Genomic DNA, 18,779 nt, shown 5'->3' with positions numbered 1-18,779 from the left:
GAGCTCCCAGGTTCGCATTAGTTTTCACACTTCTCATCAGAATTGACATGAAATGAGAGTGCAGGTGTGTATAGCTAGCATAGCTACAATGATGCAGACAGTTTGACTCGTTTCAGTTAAAGGGGGTAACTTATGTGTGCCATCTATGAATTCCACCACACTCACTGTTCCACTGCCAAGTTCCCGCTCCACAAAAAGCCACAGGAAATATATAACAATATTCAATTTCCACCTGCCTCAGGTGGGGCTCCCCTTTAAGACCAAGTTTCTGTCAGCAGGCCTTTAGGCAGGCCTTGAGATCCCTCATTTTGTGGTCAGTCCTTTTCCCATAAATCCTGCTCCTGTTAGTCGCTAATAGGCTTGGCCCTTTCTTCGTTGTTTCACAGCAATATTGACGTGAGCTTGCCAGTTTGTTCTTGAGCACCGCGGCCCTTTAATGACATGTAAAGGTGCTGCAGCTGATGCTTGTACCCAAGTGGAAAGTTTAAGCTATTTTTGATGTATGAGCTCATTTTCAGACAACCTGGATGGTTGAGTACCAGACGAAGGGAATAACTGGATCAAGCTCTGGCAGGTCCACCAAGACTTATGACTCACTCTGTAAAGTCCATCCTCTCCACTTCTTAATGGCAACCATAGACTTATGTTCTGCTCTTTGCACATCAAATCATTACTTGCTCCTTGTCCCTGAAGATCGCAAAATAAAAATTGGTCTAAAACCCTCTCCCGGGTTATGATAGTCCACTATGAGACATCAAAGCCCCACACCCTGCATGCAGCAATAAATCCTGGCTAATCATCTCTGGTTTAGGAGCCAGCCTGTAAACCTATACCACCTCAGAGATCCACTCACACTGTCTGTGGTCAGCACGTCCTCTGAGGTTTGTGGTTATTATTTTGGGGGAACTGTAACCCTGGTGGGGAGTTCAACAAATATGTGCAGATTTTGCTTTGGAGAAGGAGAGCCTCCTTTTTTATAAAAGAAATTGTCAGATTCATCTAGCTACTGAGTTTGTCAGCTCACTGCATATTCCTTTTATTCTTACAGAAAAAGCATTTCATTTCCTGCAAAAACATATTCTTTGTGACACAAGCTGGGTGGTTATTTACGGTTTAAAAACTTCACATTAATGCAAAATAAATCCCTTTCTGTGCAACATTATACTCTGTGCCTAGGCTACCTCCCAAATATTTTCATAAGAGTTTAATGGTTGACTGCAACACACAGTGAAAAGATCGAACTCAGTGTCCACAAACAAGCTCCTGTGAATTGAGCCAGAGGAGCGGAGAGGATGATGTATGAAGCCAGAAAGCAAGGTTACGATTGGGACAAGGGGAAGGAAGAGAGAAGTATGCTGTCGACTACTGAATAACCTCAAAACCCATTGACTTGAACAATGTCTAGCACGTTGGTGGGACAGTTAAAATGAGGAGGGAGCTACAAGTCCACCAGTCCCCATTCTATCAGTCAAACGTCTGTACTGGTAATCAAGGAAAATCTCTGGAGTGATCCCACAGCCATTATTCCAGGTCACTTTGTTTGACCCCAAATTTGTATCCCTTTGGAAAAAAAATAGTCTCAAAGTGAAACCAGAAGGCCTACACGATATGAAGCCAATCTTAATAGGACATAGAGCATACGAGCAATACACAAAATATGGAAAATGAGGTTCATGGTGCCATAGAGTGTATTTATGGCTCTCTCGTGGCCCCAAGAACTGCCTGAAGACATCATGGGCTCACCTGGAGCTTTTAAAGAGCAAATTTATAAGTACAGTTACTTTTCTCACAAGTACTTATAGCAATCTGATTGAATAAGTCAGATGCATTTGTCCTGGCTTTGTGCCCACAGTCATTTATAACACTACTGTATATCATGTGAATGAGCTGCATGATTTATGTGTGCCACTTCCCCTTGTGTGTGTGTTTGTATGGTTGAAATTTAGGGTCTGGAACACAAACTGTGAACTTGCAGTGTGGATTTTAGTTAAAGTCTTCATCACTGTGTGTGTGTCCTGCACTGTCCTGGCTTTACACAGTGTATCTCTATGGTCAGGGGTCTTTCTGCCTTTTTTTTTTCCACCCAAGAGCTCCAGCTTTGTATCTAAATGATATGGCTGTCATGAACGCTTGGCCAGTGTCCCTGCTCTCTCTTTTATTCATCTGTTGGATCTGCTGCCAGTTCATAATTAGCTGTCACACTCTCCAGGCCTTTTCCACAACAAGCTCTGGCACATTCGCCTCTGTATGAGGTCTTGGAATGATGTTGTGTGTGTTTGTGTGAATTCTCTGTTTAGCATACATTTGTGTATTATTATACGTCCATTTTGTAATTCACCTAGTTCATCAGGGTTGTGGTAACAGAAGCACACAGACCTCCTTATCTCTAGTACCTTCCTCTTGCTTATAATTACTATAATCAACACTTGTCTCACAGTTACATGTCTGAACACACTGGTATAGACTTAATTCCAGCTCCAAGAATCCAACTTTTTGTGTTTTGGGAACCAAAAGAGCCACAGTACACAACACCAACTCAGACTCTCTTGCCTCCCTCTGGATGCCTGCCGTTCATCTGGATTGTGCCATGTTGAATGTGATATGTAAATGTTAAATACTTGTAACATTGCCATTGTGATTTTAATAGAAAAGCGGACAGGGTCCTCACGTTGGCAGTGTACAAAAGTATGCAGCTTGTTTTTATTATTTATTATTAGGCATTGTCAGGTATTGTTAATGCTTCTCTGCTCAACAAAAGAATGAAGGCTGTTGTCAGTTTTAGTAACTATATATGTTAAATGAAATCTACAGTGTTTTATATATAACATTTAGTTCATAAATATGTAAATACACTCTCATCAGTGTCTTAAAATATTTTTAATTTGAGCGAACAAACCTCTGCAGAAAAGTGTAGGTGGAAATTTATTTTAGATTGTGGCTCCATCAGGATGAATTGTTCAATTTGCTGTAATTGTGTGCTGTTTCTAACCACTTCTGTCAGTGTTGACTGGTTGCTGTCATTGTAATATCTGCTCTTGGACACCAGATTATATCTTATTTTCATTGGAATAAACCTAATGTAGTAGGATTGGCCGTTTGTGTTCTCAACAAACTGATGGATAATGGTACTGTCATCTGCCGGATTGTTCACAAAACCACAGCACAATGTCCAGAATCTGATGCCATTACATCAGAACTGAAGCCAATATTCTGTAAACTTACCGACTGTGACAGGAGAAAAAGCAAATCTCAAATTTTCTGCTTGAGCAAACATATCATGTCACAGCTATTTCAGTTGCAACCCTGCACGTCCGCCTGTGTTCCCCCTCTTCTCCTCCATACCGTCTCTCTAACTTGGTCTAGTCTATTCGGCCCGGGTGCTTTGACAAGGTGTTCTGGATCAGACCAAGAGATCAGACCCAGGTGGATTACCAGGGAGGCATGATACTGGATCCGCTCTGGTGGGATGATATAGAAACAGGAACAGGAGAAAGATCGTCAGTTGTAACCGGTCCTATGTGAAGTTTTCTGGGCAGTGGACATTAAACAGAGGCATGGAGCTTGCTTGCAGGACTCAAACAGAAACACTATCCAGCCCTGTGATCTCCAGACCTCTCCTTCTCCTTCCATCAGCACACCTCTCCATCTATCAAGCTTTCGCTGTTTCCCTTCTCTTTGTGCCAGACTTAAGCTGCCGCAGTGTCTCTGGATTAGCATTTGTAAAGTCATGTTTTTTTTTCCTCAAAATTGACAATTGAGGTTCATTATTCTTCTTGAAACACTGAATTTTATCACTTAAGGTTTTTTTTTTAAGAGGTCTCTAAGGTGACCTTCAACCTTAACAGTGATCCGCTGCAGTGCTTTGAGCTCTCATCTGAAAAAAAGATGAAGATGGATGTAATGTTTTTGTTCCAGTCCATCCTCATTGGAATTCTTTCGTATCACTTCTTACCAGTCTCAGTGTTTTTCTTCATATTTTTCCCCTCGTGTGTTGCTGTGTGTATTCTAAGTCCATGAGGTATTTCTGGAAGCAAACACAACTTAGTCTAAGGTCTCTGTGGAGACGGGACACACTGCTTCTTTGTAGCATGCATTTTTTGAAGCTCTCAGTGAAGGTGTTCATTCATTAATCTTAGCCCAACCTGTACTTTTTTACAGATTTTTTTTTCTGGCAAATTGATTGTAGAAGGAGCACTACATTTTTTTTAATCTTAGAAGCCTCTCAGATTCAGCTGCGTGTCCTGGATTGTGATCTGGTTTGAGTCCTCCCTGGCTCGAGCATACTATATCTCACTGTTTTTTTTTTTTTTTTTTATAAATTCTGCCAGGCCACTTTTCCCATTTGCCAGCAACTCTGCTGCCTCACCAATGGGACAGAGAACGTGCTATGCAAAAAGCTGGGTAATGACTTTAAAATACATTACTTTGTCATGGACAGGCGCTTGGAAGGTGTCCTGAACTGTAAATAAAAGCACTTCAATCTTGCGATTGCTCACCGAGCAGAGCAGAAATTCCACAGTAACTAAGTAAGTCGAGGTGGTGGAACAGCAACTACCTAAGCAGATGTCACTAGGAATGTGGTATGTTGGAGCGCTGGAGACACACTGGCAACCTCGCTCATTTATTTCATCTGTTTTCTTCCAAAGATGATCAGGACAGATGAAGTAACCGGAGCTGCTTGCTTGTCTTTTTACGGCTTTCTACTGTAGGAGAACAGACAGAGGAGCCGGAGCACAGGGTGGAGCTGTTGGGATGAACAGTGAAGAGCAACAGCTCAAATATGACGTGGCCACATGAAATTAAACAGACGAGGATGAACATTTCCAGGAATTGCCCTTGAGTGACAGCCTTAAATTTGATGCTATAAAACACAGAACTTATAGTACCAACAGCATTTTAACTCAGCAGCACTTAAACATTGTACTTAAGGGAGCAACATCTCTCATGGATGTTATATTGCTCACTGTAAACTGCTTAACTTCACATCTCAGCTGTCTTGTTCTGAGGTCCTTGAGTCACAGCCCTGTGCATACTACAGCCTCTCCCTCCCTCAGGCCTTCAACAGATTACCTCCACGACACGCCTAATGCAGCATGTTTTATAGCCGAGTAATGTCGGCTTTACACAGGGATTTGAACCTTTAAGCTGACCTTGAAACATGGCTGCTCTGTCGGCCAAGACACCATCCTAACAGGCCATGATTTATCACTGGAGACTTTGTGGATAAGTCCAAGCTGAAATGGCTGTAGCTGTTTTAGGCCAAAAAGAATGTTGATGGGCAGAGAGGGGCACGCATCTGCGCAGACATTTCACACATACTTGTGTTGCATTTTATTCACTAAAAAGTCATAAAAGTGTCTTTGCAATGCTGATGTCGGTGTATTTCAGTCATGTTGTGAATGACATCATGTTGTAGATGTCACGGTTTAGTTTTCTCTGGTGGTTATCGAAGACAGATGACAGCTTTAAGAGACTCAAATGAACTCATCTACACATGTTGCTTGTCTTGTTGCTAATCAGAACTTTTTATCCCTGGGCCAAAATACTGAAAAACATTTCTTTGGAGGGATAGATTCCATCCTGAGATTGTGTCACATCACATGCTAGACAAAATTTATTTGTGTAAGGAGGAGTAAAAATTATGTTCGACAATCCTAAAACAGATGTTTTAATTGCAGACAACATCTGTAGCTGCTCGCAATGGCAGCAAACAAACTGCTGTTCATGTCTCCTACAGAGTGATTCTCTGTCGCATGTTGTCACTACTCCATCTGTGTGTGTATTGCAGGTGTGTACATATGTGTGTGTGTGTGTGCTCACATATGTTGCTCTGGCTCTGCAGACACTGAGCTGGCCTGGCGGCTTCTCTGTCACTCTAGAGAGCCTTCAGTTCCACCGTCGTGCTGGAATGCCTTCTAAGACATCCAGCTGGAGGCTCCAGGCCCAGGGCCCAGCTATCAGTCAGACCCGTGGCCCAAGCACTCTTCACCATGCTGGGCTGAGGAGAGACTCAGGAGCGGCTGCTGGGAGGATAGTCGTCGCTGTCTGTTCTCTGATGGGACCTGACAGCAGCCTGTAGGCTGTCAACGCATTCCTGCACAGCTGCTCCTAAATCACTGTAGTGTTTTTGGGTGTGTGTGTGTGTGTGTGTAGGCTGGAGCATTAGTGCACAACTGTGTGCAATGTGTGTATAAATTATTCCATCTCAGCTTCACATATCAGTTTTTGAATGATGAGGTGTTTTTGTGTGTGTAAATGAGCAAACGTTAACACACGAGTCAGTCTTACTTTCCATTTTAGCAACTCTCTGGAGATGCAGCTTTGTCTCTCAACATTGTGCAGTTGCAGTGTTGAAGCTGATAAGGAAATGTTTAGCCAATTTAACCAGACTGTTGAAATGATTTGGAGTCCTCACCAGGCCACTTGGGCATATCAAATACATGGTGGAACACTGGATTGTTTGTACAGCGGCTACGCTAACTGAAATACTTAAAGCACTTTGCCAAGCTCAGTTTTGGGAGTGAAAGATCTGCCTGTGTGCGCCTCTGGTGTTTAACACTGCGACTGCTTGTTGTTTTGATGGAGTACGTCTGGAGACGATGAAGGCTGTACATGTTTTCTTACATGTGTCCACATGGTTTCTTAGCTCATGTGTGTGTGTGTTTGATTAGAAAGACCCTTCTGTGGCCCCTCCACCCTTCTGTTGACCCCCATCCTGTCTCTCTGTCAGTTACTGATGAACACAATCTGTCTTTTCAGATCCATGAACGGCTGCAGCACTATGAAGAGAGTAAACCTGCCCCCGTCCAGGACAACGCTGCAAGTCTGGCCCGTCAAGTAAGCTTTTTTCTTTTTGTTGTTAAAAAAGCCTGACATTTATTTGGTTCTTCTTCAAAGATCAAACGTTTTTGGACCTCAATTAGAGACATTCTTATTAAAGGTATTCACTCTGATGATCATGCTGGTGATTGTCCAACATAACATCATTTTCACATTAACATGTCTTAGGTAGTTCCTTTAACTTGTCACACTCATTACACTATTGTTAAACATACTTTAAACATTCAGCGATGAAAGACAATCTCTCTCAGACACACAAACACATTAAAAAATGCACTACCTGAAAGCATGCAGGAAGTTACATTCAAGTGAATTTGGTGCTTATTAACATTGATATTAATTATATTGGACTGAATGGAAACGATGTGGCTTCACTCTCATCCCAAGATCTTTTTTTTAACGTAGCGGTGACCATAAGTGAAATATTTTGTCCTCACTTTTGCACAAAGGGTGGATGTGGAACCACATTGTCAATCTGTCTGTAGCGTCTATCAGTATGAACATTGTTCCTGTGTAGCACCAACACTGCACCATGCTGCAAATAGTCTTTTGCACAAACTGAATGCAAAATGTAAGGTCATTTGTTGTGTGGCATAAAGAGTGGCATCATTGTCTCTTCTCAACAGCCTTGGGAGTGTTTATCCTTTTTTGCTTATTACCTCAGAGTGCACTATCCCTTTCTGAATTCGTGTAGAATCGGTCACTGTTGCACGACACTCCACCGTCTACTCTGCCGCCCTCTTGTGGAAATGCAGGTCTGTCTGTGTGGACAGATTGATTATTTTTCTAAACAGACGCTGACAGAGGGACACGATCAAAGGAAAGCTAAAGATGGATGATACTCGGGGCAAGAGATCATAGCAGTGTCACCTATTGCGTGCAGCCTCTCGTCATTAGTTAACCTGTTTGGTCTGCCCTTGCACAAACAATAACATTACCATCGGTACCACTGATGAGGATTTTCTTCCACTGGCCACACAGCTCTCTTCAAGCTGTGAAAGATATTAGCCTGATTTATTGACTAAATGTCCAATGTCCTGACATTTGTTACCATATTGTTCCTCTGCAATATTTATTGAAAGCAACGTAAGCTCGCAAGTGCCCCGCTCACATCCACATGTGCACACATACACACCTGTGTAAACCCAAGAAGCAGCCTGGCATGCTAAACGGAGAGGAGGAAAAGCACTTTTACTGGTGTGTGGTTTTGTTTGAAATCCCCAGCTCTGTTTATTGTAATCAAAGTGCCTCCGTCTATTCCACCCCTTCTAAAGAGCCCACAGCCATACATCATCCTAATTAGTACTGAGTCAAGGGAAAGACGAGAGAAAGAGGGGCTGAAATTCCTGCTGTCGGCTGGGGTAAAGACCAAGTCCAGAGTGTCCTGAGTTTGTCACGAAAGAAAGGCCATCTTGTGGTTCAGAGTGGTTTTCCTGACCTTACGGGCCGCAAGTATCATTGAAGGAGCCAGTGCGTTCCATCCTGCACAGCTCACACACACCAATACAGATGACAGAAGTCCCAAACCACCCCGGACCCTTAACCAAACCAGGATGGCTGAGCTTAAATCTGTAATATTCTCAAAAATACATTTTATTGCTTCTTTCCTTCTGTGTGTTAGTTCTACCCTGCTGTTAGCACTGGCAGAGGATTCTGCTCACCAGATAACACCAGAACAAGAATTCCGCCAGATTCAAGAATCCAGCAGCGTGTGACGGATCACTTCTGTTTCTCTTTCCTAAGTCTTGGCTCTGCCTCCTCAGGTTGTGGCAGGAGTCCACTAGACTGTTCAAAAGACCCCCAACTATCAGCCTCTATCTTCTCCCTGCCTCTTCTCTCTTACAGATTTTCCTTCTCATTCTTTTTGTCAAATTATAGACTTTCAAATTTATGCTTCCTGGTAAATGCCCTGCAAAGCGTCTCCCTGGGATTATCAGGTATCGGGATAAAGCCCAGAGATGGTGTATCAAAGCATCTCACAGCACACCACAATCCTGAGTCTCCCCTTCTTGGCTGGTTTAAAAAAAAAAAAACAGAAAAGAAAATCTCCCAACCCGGAGCGGTGCAGAGTATTTATAAAGCAGATTGTTTTTCACCCGTGTCACCGCTCCAAATGAGCGCTATTGAAGTGGTGGCTGCGCACTGAAGTGCAAGGGGAGAGATCAGTTAGATGAAATTCATTTCAGGCTTAGGTTTCTGGTAATGGAGGCTTAATTTATTGGCTAACATAAAATGACATTTTAACCTCAGTCTGGCCCGGCTACACTGTCTAGAACACACAGCAGGTGACTGCCACTGCTTGAGCAGACTCGCACTGCCAGTGCCGCCTGAAACACGATCGATAGGTGCTGTGTTACACACATATGAAGACATGTCAGTTGGTGACTACACACACACACTTTCATGAATGTACAGACATTACAGCACACACACACAGCCACTCTCCAGACTGAAATAGAAGCACCGTACAATACCACATAACATTAATCAGAAAGGGCAAACCAGCCGCACGCCTGGCCCTGTGAGTTAAAATCTGTCGATCCAATCAGGCTCCATCAATGCTGTCGAAAGCTAAACACACCACATCAGCAGTAAGATGAATGCCAGATCAGTGTCCATCGCTTGAACTGTGAATGTATGTCCCGGTGGCTCACTCGTATCCTTCTCCCCCTTAAAGAAACCTTTTCCTCTTCTGGCCTGATTCCCAGCATCATATACCCACAGTGCTGTTACTAAAGAAGACCACAGGGTGCCATCAGAGTGCACTGGTCTGCAATCCATACCTACAGCATCTAATGGGAAACAGAGGGAAAGGGTTTCATCAATGTCAAGTGGATCTTCATGTCAGTGTAAACTGCGCTGCATATTCACAAAGATCAGCCCTGTATCTGTGTGCCCTATGTATATAAAAATTCATATAAAAACCATGAGAATTCAATTGAATCCAGTTTTATTTATAAAGCACCTTTTACAATCAAAACTGTCTCTAGGTGCTTTACAGAAACCCAGAGCCTGACCCCTAAGCATGCGGACAGTGGCAAGGGAAAACTCCCTTTTAACAGGAAGAAACCTTGAGCAGGACCCGGCTCACGAGGGAGAACCATCCTGCTGATAGCCGCCCAGGTATAGGAAAAGAAGAAAGGGTAGGTAGGACAGAGAGGATGAAAGAGAGGGAGAGAGAAAACAAGGAAGCAGCAAACATTACAACATGATACAGTCACCATTAGTGAACCCCAATCAATATAACAAAAATATGATTTGTGAATTGCTGATCAAGGTACAATACCTTAAAGGTCCCAGTAGCTATTTCTTTAAAAAATACAAAATTGTGTCATCAATGTGCTCAAACTAACCCAGATCATATTAGAAAAGAAAAAAGACCACTCCTGCATTATTCCAAAAGAGGAGCTGCTCTGGTTTGCAGCCCCTTATGATGTCATAAGATCAGCACCGCCCTCTGCTGGTTACAATGCATCTGGTTCAACCTCTTAGTTATGGTCACAACCTGTGGGCAGGGTGTGAAAGAGCGAATACAGCTGGACTCTGGCCTAGCAATAGGGTGAAGAGCGCACTGCTCCTGCATATTGAGAGAGTCCAACCTAGGTGGTTTGAGCATCTGGTCAGGATGCCCCCTGGAGGCCTCCCTGATAAGGTGTTCCAATCTAATGTCCAACCCAGGACAGACCTAGGACACACTGGAGGGATGATAACTCTCAGCTAGCCTTGGAACGCCTCCTCCTGAATGAGCTGGGGAGAGGAAGGACTGGGTCTTCCGGCTTAAGCTGCTGCCTCCGTGACCTCAGATAAAGGGAAGGAAATGGATGGATAGATGGACGAAGGGATGGATAAAAAAAAAAGATTATCCATTATTTCCTTTTTAATTTTACTTTTCTAAGCGTGTGAAAGCCATTATTTAGCCTGTGAAACATTAAAAGTTTATTGAAACTCATAAAACATAATGATAGGGAAACATCTCTGTGCATGTCTGTGTAAAATCTATTCAAAATGCTGCATGAGAAGGAATTCACATTAAATGCTTATTGTAGTCAGCCGGCGTATTATTGATCAGTTACACAATAAATCAAGCCAAAGTGCATTTTATCCATCAAATAAAATGGTTGACGTGCCTGGCAGAGAGGTTTTTTTTTTTATAAAAGGTTAGCAAATGTTTTAATACGTTTTTTAAAAAAAGAAAAGGTTTTTAAAAGTAAGGATAGCTTGATGTATTGGCAGCTATATATCAAAGTAGTGAGCCCTTAGCCGTTCAGGGTCAAGGGAGCGCTATAAACTGACACGCTGGGATCAAACTTATCTAAACACTGCAGCGCCTGCCATGACATTTAACAAATGAAATACACACGGCCTCAGAGGAGAGCAGCATCATTTTTTTTACCCCCTCCCTCACTCTCTGTGAAGGTCTGAGGATGGAAAATGTGATTCCAGCAGGGAAGCATGAAGGTAGACAGCGGAATGTGTTGTCAAACATGTCCCATCTGTCGTCCACGCTGAGTTATGGGACAAGGAGCTTTAATAGGACAGTATGGGCGGATTGGAAATGTACATCGCTCCGTCTTCCTCTGCCTCTTTGGCTGGGAACAGCATGGCGATGAGATGACGAATGGTGTTATATCAGAGCAGGAGATGTTTTCTTGCTAAAGACATTGACCTTGATTCCCCTCCATCTCTATCTGTCTCTGCGTTTCGATTTCTCTCATCTTTATGTCTCTTTTTTCTGCTGCTTCTTCTTTGTTTGCTCCTTTTCTTTAATATATTTACTAGAGTGACGTAATGTAGGATTGAAGGAGGTTCCGCAGGACTAACCTTGACCACTGTGGCTATTCATTAGCATGGTCTCTTTCCCTTGGGGTGGTCAAATATTATGGAAATAATGAAAAGAGCCCCGCGCCTCCTGTACCCGACTGCCTAGAAGCACATGTTTCTGTCTTAGGATAAAGTGACAAAGCATCCTCCCTAACCCCAGCCTAACCTCTCGGCCCCATGCATTTACCTCTGCCTCACCTCTGTTGCCTTATTCCCGCACCACAGGGGTCGTTACTCAAACAAACTCTAGGTTTTTCCAAACTCTGTCATCATCTAATTGAGCGTCACACATATATACTGCGTTTTAGCTCGTTCACATTATCTTTTAAGCTGTTATGACAACATAGGCACCAGAGTTATTCATGCATCTCTGCATGTGTCTTTGCTGCACTGCATAAGTGTCATCAACATGTAGCTGTGCTGTGCTTCACATATTTCTTTAATCGTTTATTTTTATAAAGCAACTCTGTTAAGTTAGGTACACTATATTTATTTAACCTGAAATAACGGATCATACCAGCTTTACAGTGTTTCCAATAAAAACAAAAAAAGCTAGGACAACACAAGAGTAGTAGTGGAATTAACATAAAGCTGAATAACAAAGTATGTATGAGTTTACTATTATGTGCAGCCCATCACATCATGCAGATATAGACTTAACTGAGAAAGAGCTGCGTATAATGATGAAGATTCATCCAGGTCATTTTTTTCAAGCTGTTTTCAAGCAGGACAGATGGACCTCAGCGGCTGGATATCTGACAATTAAAATTAAGAAAACCTTAATTTGACCCCGACGTGATTTGAACACGCAACCTTCTGATCTGGAGTCAGACACGCTACCGTTGCGCCACAAGGTCGAAGACATACCTAATGTTGTAAATTTACCAAACCTTGCCTGAGTTAATTGTTCACGCTGTCTTTTTTAGCTTCAGTCTACTTTGAGGCTGCTGGGAGACTGGGGATGGATCTCAAAATTGCATTTGTATGTGGCAAAAAGATGATAATTTGGAAGGAAGGATAATTTGGAAGCTTCCTTGACTCGGCTTTTAAATCAGTTGTTCTCTCTCAAATGTGTCCTTGAGCCTGTTTAACTTGTGAGGTGTAGATGGACTGCTGAGTCCCGACCTGTGGAGCTGGCTCTCCTGTGCTCTGCCTAGCGCTTGTTCAGTGGCTTTTGAGTTTCCCCGGGTCAGAGCATTGCATGCTGCACTGAACTACATACACCACACTGGTCCACACTGGAGTTTTGTCCTTAGACCGGACCAGTTTTTGTCTCAGTGTAGTCATGGGTTTGCAGTAGAGCTGGATGCAGAGGTATTTGGAAAACTACTATCAATAAGTGGGACTTCAAATTCCAGCATCAGCAGTGGAGTTATGTATATATGTAGCAGAGATGTGTGTATCAAATACAAAATCTGTCTCGTAGACTCTTGAATTTAAAACACAACATTCATTCAAACATTGTATGTGTCCTAATTCCATCACTGTTAGCTTTTCCTTCTATCTACACTCATATGCAGATAGCCCTGATTATGTCTTCCACTGGCCCTCTTTGAGCTCTTGATCCCAATCCAATACAGACAGATCTTTGTGTGGGACGGCTCTCTGCTCCTCTCCACGCTCACACCGCGTCCAGGAGGATCATCCATAAATCACAGTGCAGACGGAGGAGCGTGGCTTGGGCTTTAGAAGCAACAGTCGCTCGTCTCAAAGCTACCAGACATTCATCATGGACATAGTCCAGCTCAGTCCCACTGCTCAGAGATGCTCTCACAGCTACCATTGTTTCCAAGTGGAACGGACTGTTTTCCTTAGTTCCTCAGATTCTCATTGAAAAATGATCCAGTAGAATAGTAAATTTAATTAAAGAGAGGTGGCAACAAGTGGGAGCTGCACGTCCCATGACAGTGTGACCTCGCCTCCCACTAAGGTGTACCTCATTTAACACAATATCACCTTTCCTGTGTGTGGGGCCACATAAAACTACAACCACAGGCAGCACCCTTGTGTATATAACTGTACTTTTTACACAAGCTTAGATTGACATTACTTACTCTTACCCTTACTGGTTAAAGTCATTTTGGGTTGACCTCTCACCTTTTATGATAAAATCAGGAGTCAAAGGATGTGTCCAAAATCACTCCCTGTGTGCATTATTATATTAGAGGGCCAAGGTGAGGTCTTATTTCTTGGAATAAGGGCTCTTATTTGCTCTGGTCAAGTGTTATATTGCACACTGCATGCTAAATAGGAAGATTAAGAGTCTCATGATCTACCGACTGAGCTAAACGGGGTTGATGTTTACTGGTTTTCTCTCATTTTTTGAGCATAGATACAGGATAAAATGTAATAAAAACTAAATAAATGGGCCACATCCTTGAGTTGTATGCTCTTCACATTGAGCTAACCAGGCTCATTTACATGTTTACATGTTTACAAGTTTGAATTTTTAGCATTTCCTCATATATTGAGTTGTAAATGCATGTATTTAAGCCGTTTTTGTCCTTTCCCTTTTAGTTATCTGAGGAGCTGGAAGGGAAATCATCCAATGGAGATATCAAAGAGCTTCTTAAATTACTGGCACAACCCCACTTGAAGGTGAGTGTAAAACCTTGATAAAGAGTAGCCACATGTCTTCCTTATAGAGTAACATAATACCATCTTAAAAATAATAAGGAGGTTTTGGATCTTCTCTCTGTTTGGTTCTGTTTGTGTCATGCTGACATTAATGTGTTTGTGATTATCATGCTGTACACAAAATCATTTTCTACTGGGATCCAGGCCTTTTCTTGTCTTCTTGGCTGCAGCCGCTAGCCTTGTTAGCCAGACGCAGACAGCTACAAAATAAATTTACACATTTTTATTTTCTAATGCATTACTCCAGCCATCCATCAGAACCTCCAGGTGTCTCAGCCAGACAGAACTGCCTTCGCGATGGTGGGGAGAATTGGAGCGGCTCGTTCCTTAATACTCTGTCGTCATGCTTATTTGTCTTCTGCCAGAAACAACAGCTCACTATGAAGTCCTCCCCCGCCACAATACACACACACACACACTTAAAATACATGCATATATTCAGGGTTGTGAAAAGACAGTAGTTCCCAAAAGATTCAGGCTCAGAACTGCATTTTTGAATGTCTGAATGATGATTCATTTCCTTAGATTCTGAGAAATCATACACAGGCTTTACAAAGACTGACAGGTACAGTAGAGGTGAGATAAACCTACTGTAGAAAAGCATGAGAGAATGTGGTCGAATGAGTTCAGCAGTAATCAGCATATACACATACATTGGACACACACAGCCACTATCCTGAAGACAAAGTAGTTGGGAGTAGTACTCGTTGGAATCCATCACAACTTTGCTCTCCTACTTTGCTACACAGGGACCCTGTGATACCTCCTTTGTCTTTGTCAGCCGCAAAGTGAAATGTGCCGCACTCGCCGCGAAGCATGCCTGTGTCAGAAGCCCCACGTTTATTATTTTAATTACGCTTGCGTCAAAGGTATTTGGCATGCCAAAAGGTCGATCTATCAAAATGCAGAAAGTCATCGATCAGGAAGCCGTGCAAAGCTGCAGACCGATGAGGTGAGGAGAGGTGAATACAGGAGGACCAGGTGCACAGAAAGACCCACAAAATCTGTGGTTACAGAAAGGGATGTAGAAGCTGGTGAAGGCTCTCTCTATAGGCCACAATTATTCCATTCTATTTCATTCCAATTGGTACTGTTGGATGAAAGGGTCCCAGCCTTAGTCCAACACCAGCTGACCTGTGGCCTAAATGAGTGGCATTCACACTAGCATACAGACATAAAAGCGTCTAAGGCTTATGTGGAGAACCTCCATATTTACTCTCCTTCGCTGTATTTGCTTTCTCTATTTGCCGCTCTGTTCTCCCACCACCTCCAAGCGCCTCAGCTTCAGTGCAGAACAGGGTCAGCCAAACAATTCCACACCAAACAATGGAAAATATTCTGCTACTGCTTCCTCTATTGCCGGCCGGTGCACCTTGGCAGACAGCACTGCAGTAACAGCAGAATCCAAGTGAGACAACCTGCAGTGCAATGGCATTTTATCACTGAATTACTGGGATTACAGCCAAAGAGTAATGGTTTTAAGATGCCACAAAAAATGTAGCTTCCTGCCCAAACAGGACAGGAAGCTCCTCGCAGAGGCCTTGCTGTACGGTGCTACGTATCCCTGTGTCTCCCAGTTAAGCGGTTGGCATTTGCACGTGTCTGCACACTCTGCGGTTAAAGTCCACTGCACCATTAGGTCAATATTACAGTGGATCAACTCCATAGTCTCTAACATACTGAAGAATGCAGACGTTTTCTTGACATTGTGTCTCAGACTGTAAGCAGCATGTGGGCTTCAAAAAATGGAGCATTAAAACTTTCTGTCCGTTTCTGCCTCCATCTGTCCTCCAGGGCACTTGATACCGTACCAGCCAGCCCCAGTGTAAATCACAGGGCTGCTGGTGTAAAACACAAGCAGATGGTTGCTGCCTTTGAATGGCGTCTCTGTGCGATAGTAACTGTATCACTCTTAATTATGGCTGAAATGATCCATTCCTAGGGTGGGGATATAAATCAGAGTCTTTAAAACTCCCCTCTCTCTTTCTTTTGCTTTTCTTTTCAAACTTTCTCTTTTACGATTTGCACATGAAAAAACAACTTTCACCCATATTAGCCCCCCTCAGCAAGACTAATATTGACTGTGATGAAAGTACCAATTATGATGGCCGCCTGTTTCCGCCGGCATGTATGGGATGTAGGTGTGTGCATGCATGCAGAATGTATTTGACTCGGGGTGGTACAGGCTACGGTTCAAGGCTCAGAGAAGGTGGGCGTGAAAGTCGTATCACAGCTGGCCTACAGCAAGGTCTCCCAGGCAGAGCGCTCGCTGCAGGGTCCCTCCTCACTTGGGGAAAACAGTTACCTTGCACCAATCCAGCACCGCCAGCTGAAAAATGAGTGGGCCGGTGACAGGGCCTGGGAGGGGGGACTCTAATGAGAGGCCAACGCCAGGAATGTACACTCAGGTTTATTTAGTCAAGCTCAGTGATCTGTTTTTCTAGGATCCCTATTATGCCTAATGAACACAAACATGTGAACCGAGAAAGAACGGGATGCCTGAAAAACAAGGATGGTTTTGCTTGCCTTCACCTTTCTTTCCTTCTCTCTCCCTTCCTCTTCAGGCCTCAGCTGCAGGGCCTTTACAAGGATATAACTCTAGATTTGATTAGGCGGCTAATCCACCGACACTGAGGCATAACAAGACCCACTGACTCACATCCACCCAAGAAGAAAAGCCTACATATAGAGAACATTTGTACCTGTGTAGTTGTACTCCGTGTCAATGGTCACCAGCCAGGCCATGTACCATGTGCTATCTATTAGCATACAGCTGTTATTGCTACTTCCTAGAAAGTTTTTATAAGGAATTAGCTGTGGCTCTGTTACAGGTTGTTAGGCACGGCCGTAGGGGAGGTTGTGGTTTGCGTGGCGGAGCCCTGCCAGATTTAAGGAAGTGCCATCGATGAGAGAGGACACTTTACAGGTCAGGATATAAGGCCTGATGGATGGAGTTCAGAGGAAATGGCAAATGGCAGGTTATTGGAGCAAAGTTGAATTCTTGAGTGCAGTGCTGATCTAAAACAAAAGCCAGTAAAATGCTAATTCCCTACATTTATGTTCAACATAAATAACAATGTTTAAAGCTATAGGGTGCAACTTTTTATATTTCTGGATGTGCAGTGCGTCCAAAAAAGTACAAAAACTGAGTCTGATCAACGACAGGTAAATATACATTTACAGTACATATTTTTTATGATATTTAAGTGAATTTTTCTTGTGTGACATCATCTGTTGGTGTCTGAAGCGCTGTTTTGAGTCTCTGTGGGAGGCTCCGGGAGCTTCTGACTGTTGCCGTGTTGGCAGCAACACAGTCCACCATACTCTAAATATGGACAAAGAGGTGGAGCGTGAGAGGAGGTGAGACAGGCAGGCAGCTGCGTAAGCAGTAAGCTCAGACTGTCCAGGCGGCCACGCCCATAATTATGCATAATTTTAAGTCCTAATATAATTCAAATAGGTGAGTTCTGACCCCTGGCACAGTTGACAGTAGAAGGGAACTTATCAATAGAGAACAGAAATGTTTTTTTGGCCAGGCTGGAAACATGTATTTTGCATCTACTCTGGCCGTGGAGATGGAGCAAAAAAATGTTGTAGTAGCCTCTGGATGAAAAAAACAATGAAGGTTTCTGATGTTCTGTATTTGTTGGATTGCTCTTGCTACTTTTTGCTTGATTTAATATGCTGAACAGTAGTTTGATTTATTACAATGAAACCAGATAAATAACAAATTAAGTGGCAATGTCAATGGACTGTGTGGGATGCAAAAAAAAAGTGCTTAATCAATGTCAAAATCCCTATTGATGGGAGTCTAATGCTGCACAACGATAACAAAGCACTGTACTTCTGCTTCTCGGGCACCGGGCCCGCATGGTCGTCCCACCCTGCTGAGAGGCTGATAGACACCTGGCTGACCCTCATGTTTTCGTAATCTGGATCAGGTGCTGTGACTGACAGTCAAACACCATAAAGAGAGCCACAACACCACATGTATCCAACTTTGAACTAAAAAGCAAAATAAAAAAAAAAAATCACTTTTTCTCCAGATTTACTGTCACACCACAGGCCAGCTTTCACCAGAGGATGTTTTTGGAAAACTCCATCCCAAATTAAAATAGGTTTTCTTGTACTCCTTATGGGAAAAAATGGAAAAAAAGGAAGATAAAAAGAACAAAAAAGAGATTGTGGCCATAAAGTCAGAAGCGTTCTTCTATAAATGTGCCCTGTAATATTTTAGTCAGCTCCCATTGCAGTTTTTGGCTCTGTTATAAAGTCATGTGTTTACACATTACTGATCACATCACAGTCTGCAGGAAACTGAAACTGCAGACTCTCCATTCATGCCTTGATAATGGTGATACTAACGTAATTTATACAGTATATCGAACACAGGTTTGGGATCTTGCTTTTTATTGTCCTCATCTGCAAACAGTTTTGGTTTCTAGCGTTCCAGGAGAATATTTCAATACCATAATGACAGC

The 18,779-nt window shown here is 43.0% G+C and overlaps 1 protein-coding gene and 1 non-coding gene across 3 annotated transcripts in view; one reads left to right on the top strand and one right to left on the bottom strand.

Moving 5' to 3' along the window:
* Window positions 1–18,779, top strand: part of mpp7a (MAGUK p55 scaffold protein 7a) — a 112,552-nt gene that overhangs the window by 41,675 nt on the left and 52,098 nt on the right. For both annotated transcript variants that reach the window (XM_028433267.1, XM_028433268.1), the window contains 2 exons: window positions 6,760–6,837; window positions 14,179–14,259. In XM_028433267.1, the coding sequence (XP_028289068.1) occupies window positions 6,760–6,837; window positions 14,179–14,259 (159 nt within the window). The remainder of the gene's footprint in view (window positions 1–6,759; window positions 6,838–14,178; window positions 14,260–18,779) is intronic.
* On the bottom strand, window positions 12,447–12,518 carry trnaw-cca (transfer RNA tryptophan (anticodon CCA)). The gene has a single exon. It is a non-coding gene; the product is annotated as a tRNA-Trp (tRNA).

This window comes from Parambassis ranga, chromosome 20, assembly GCF_900634625.1.
Source record: "Parambassis ranga chromosome 20, fParRan2.1, whole genome shotgun sequence".
Classification (NCBI taxonomy): Eukaryota; Metazoa; Chordata; class Actinopteri; family Ambassidae; genus Parambassis; species Parambassis ranga.
This window is presented reverse-complemented; position numbering and strand designations above follow the sequence as displayed.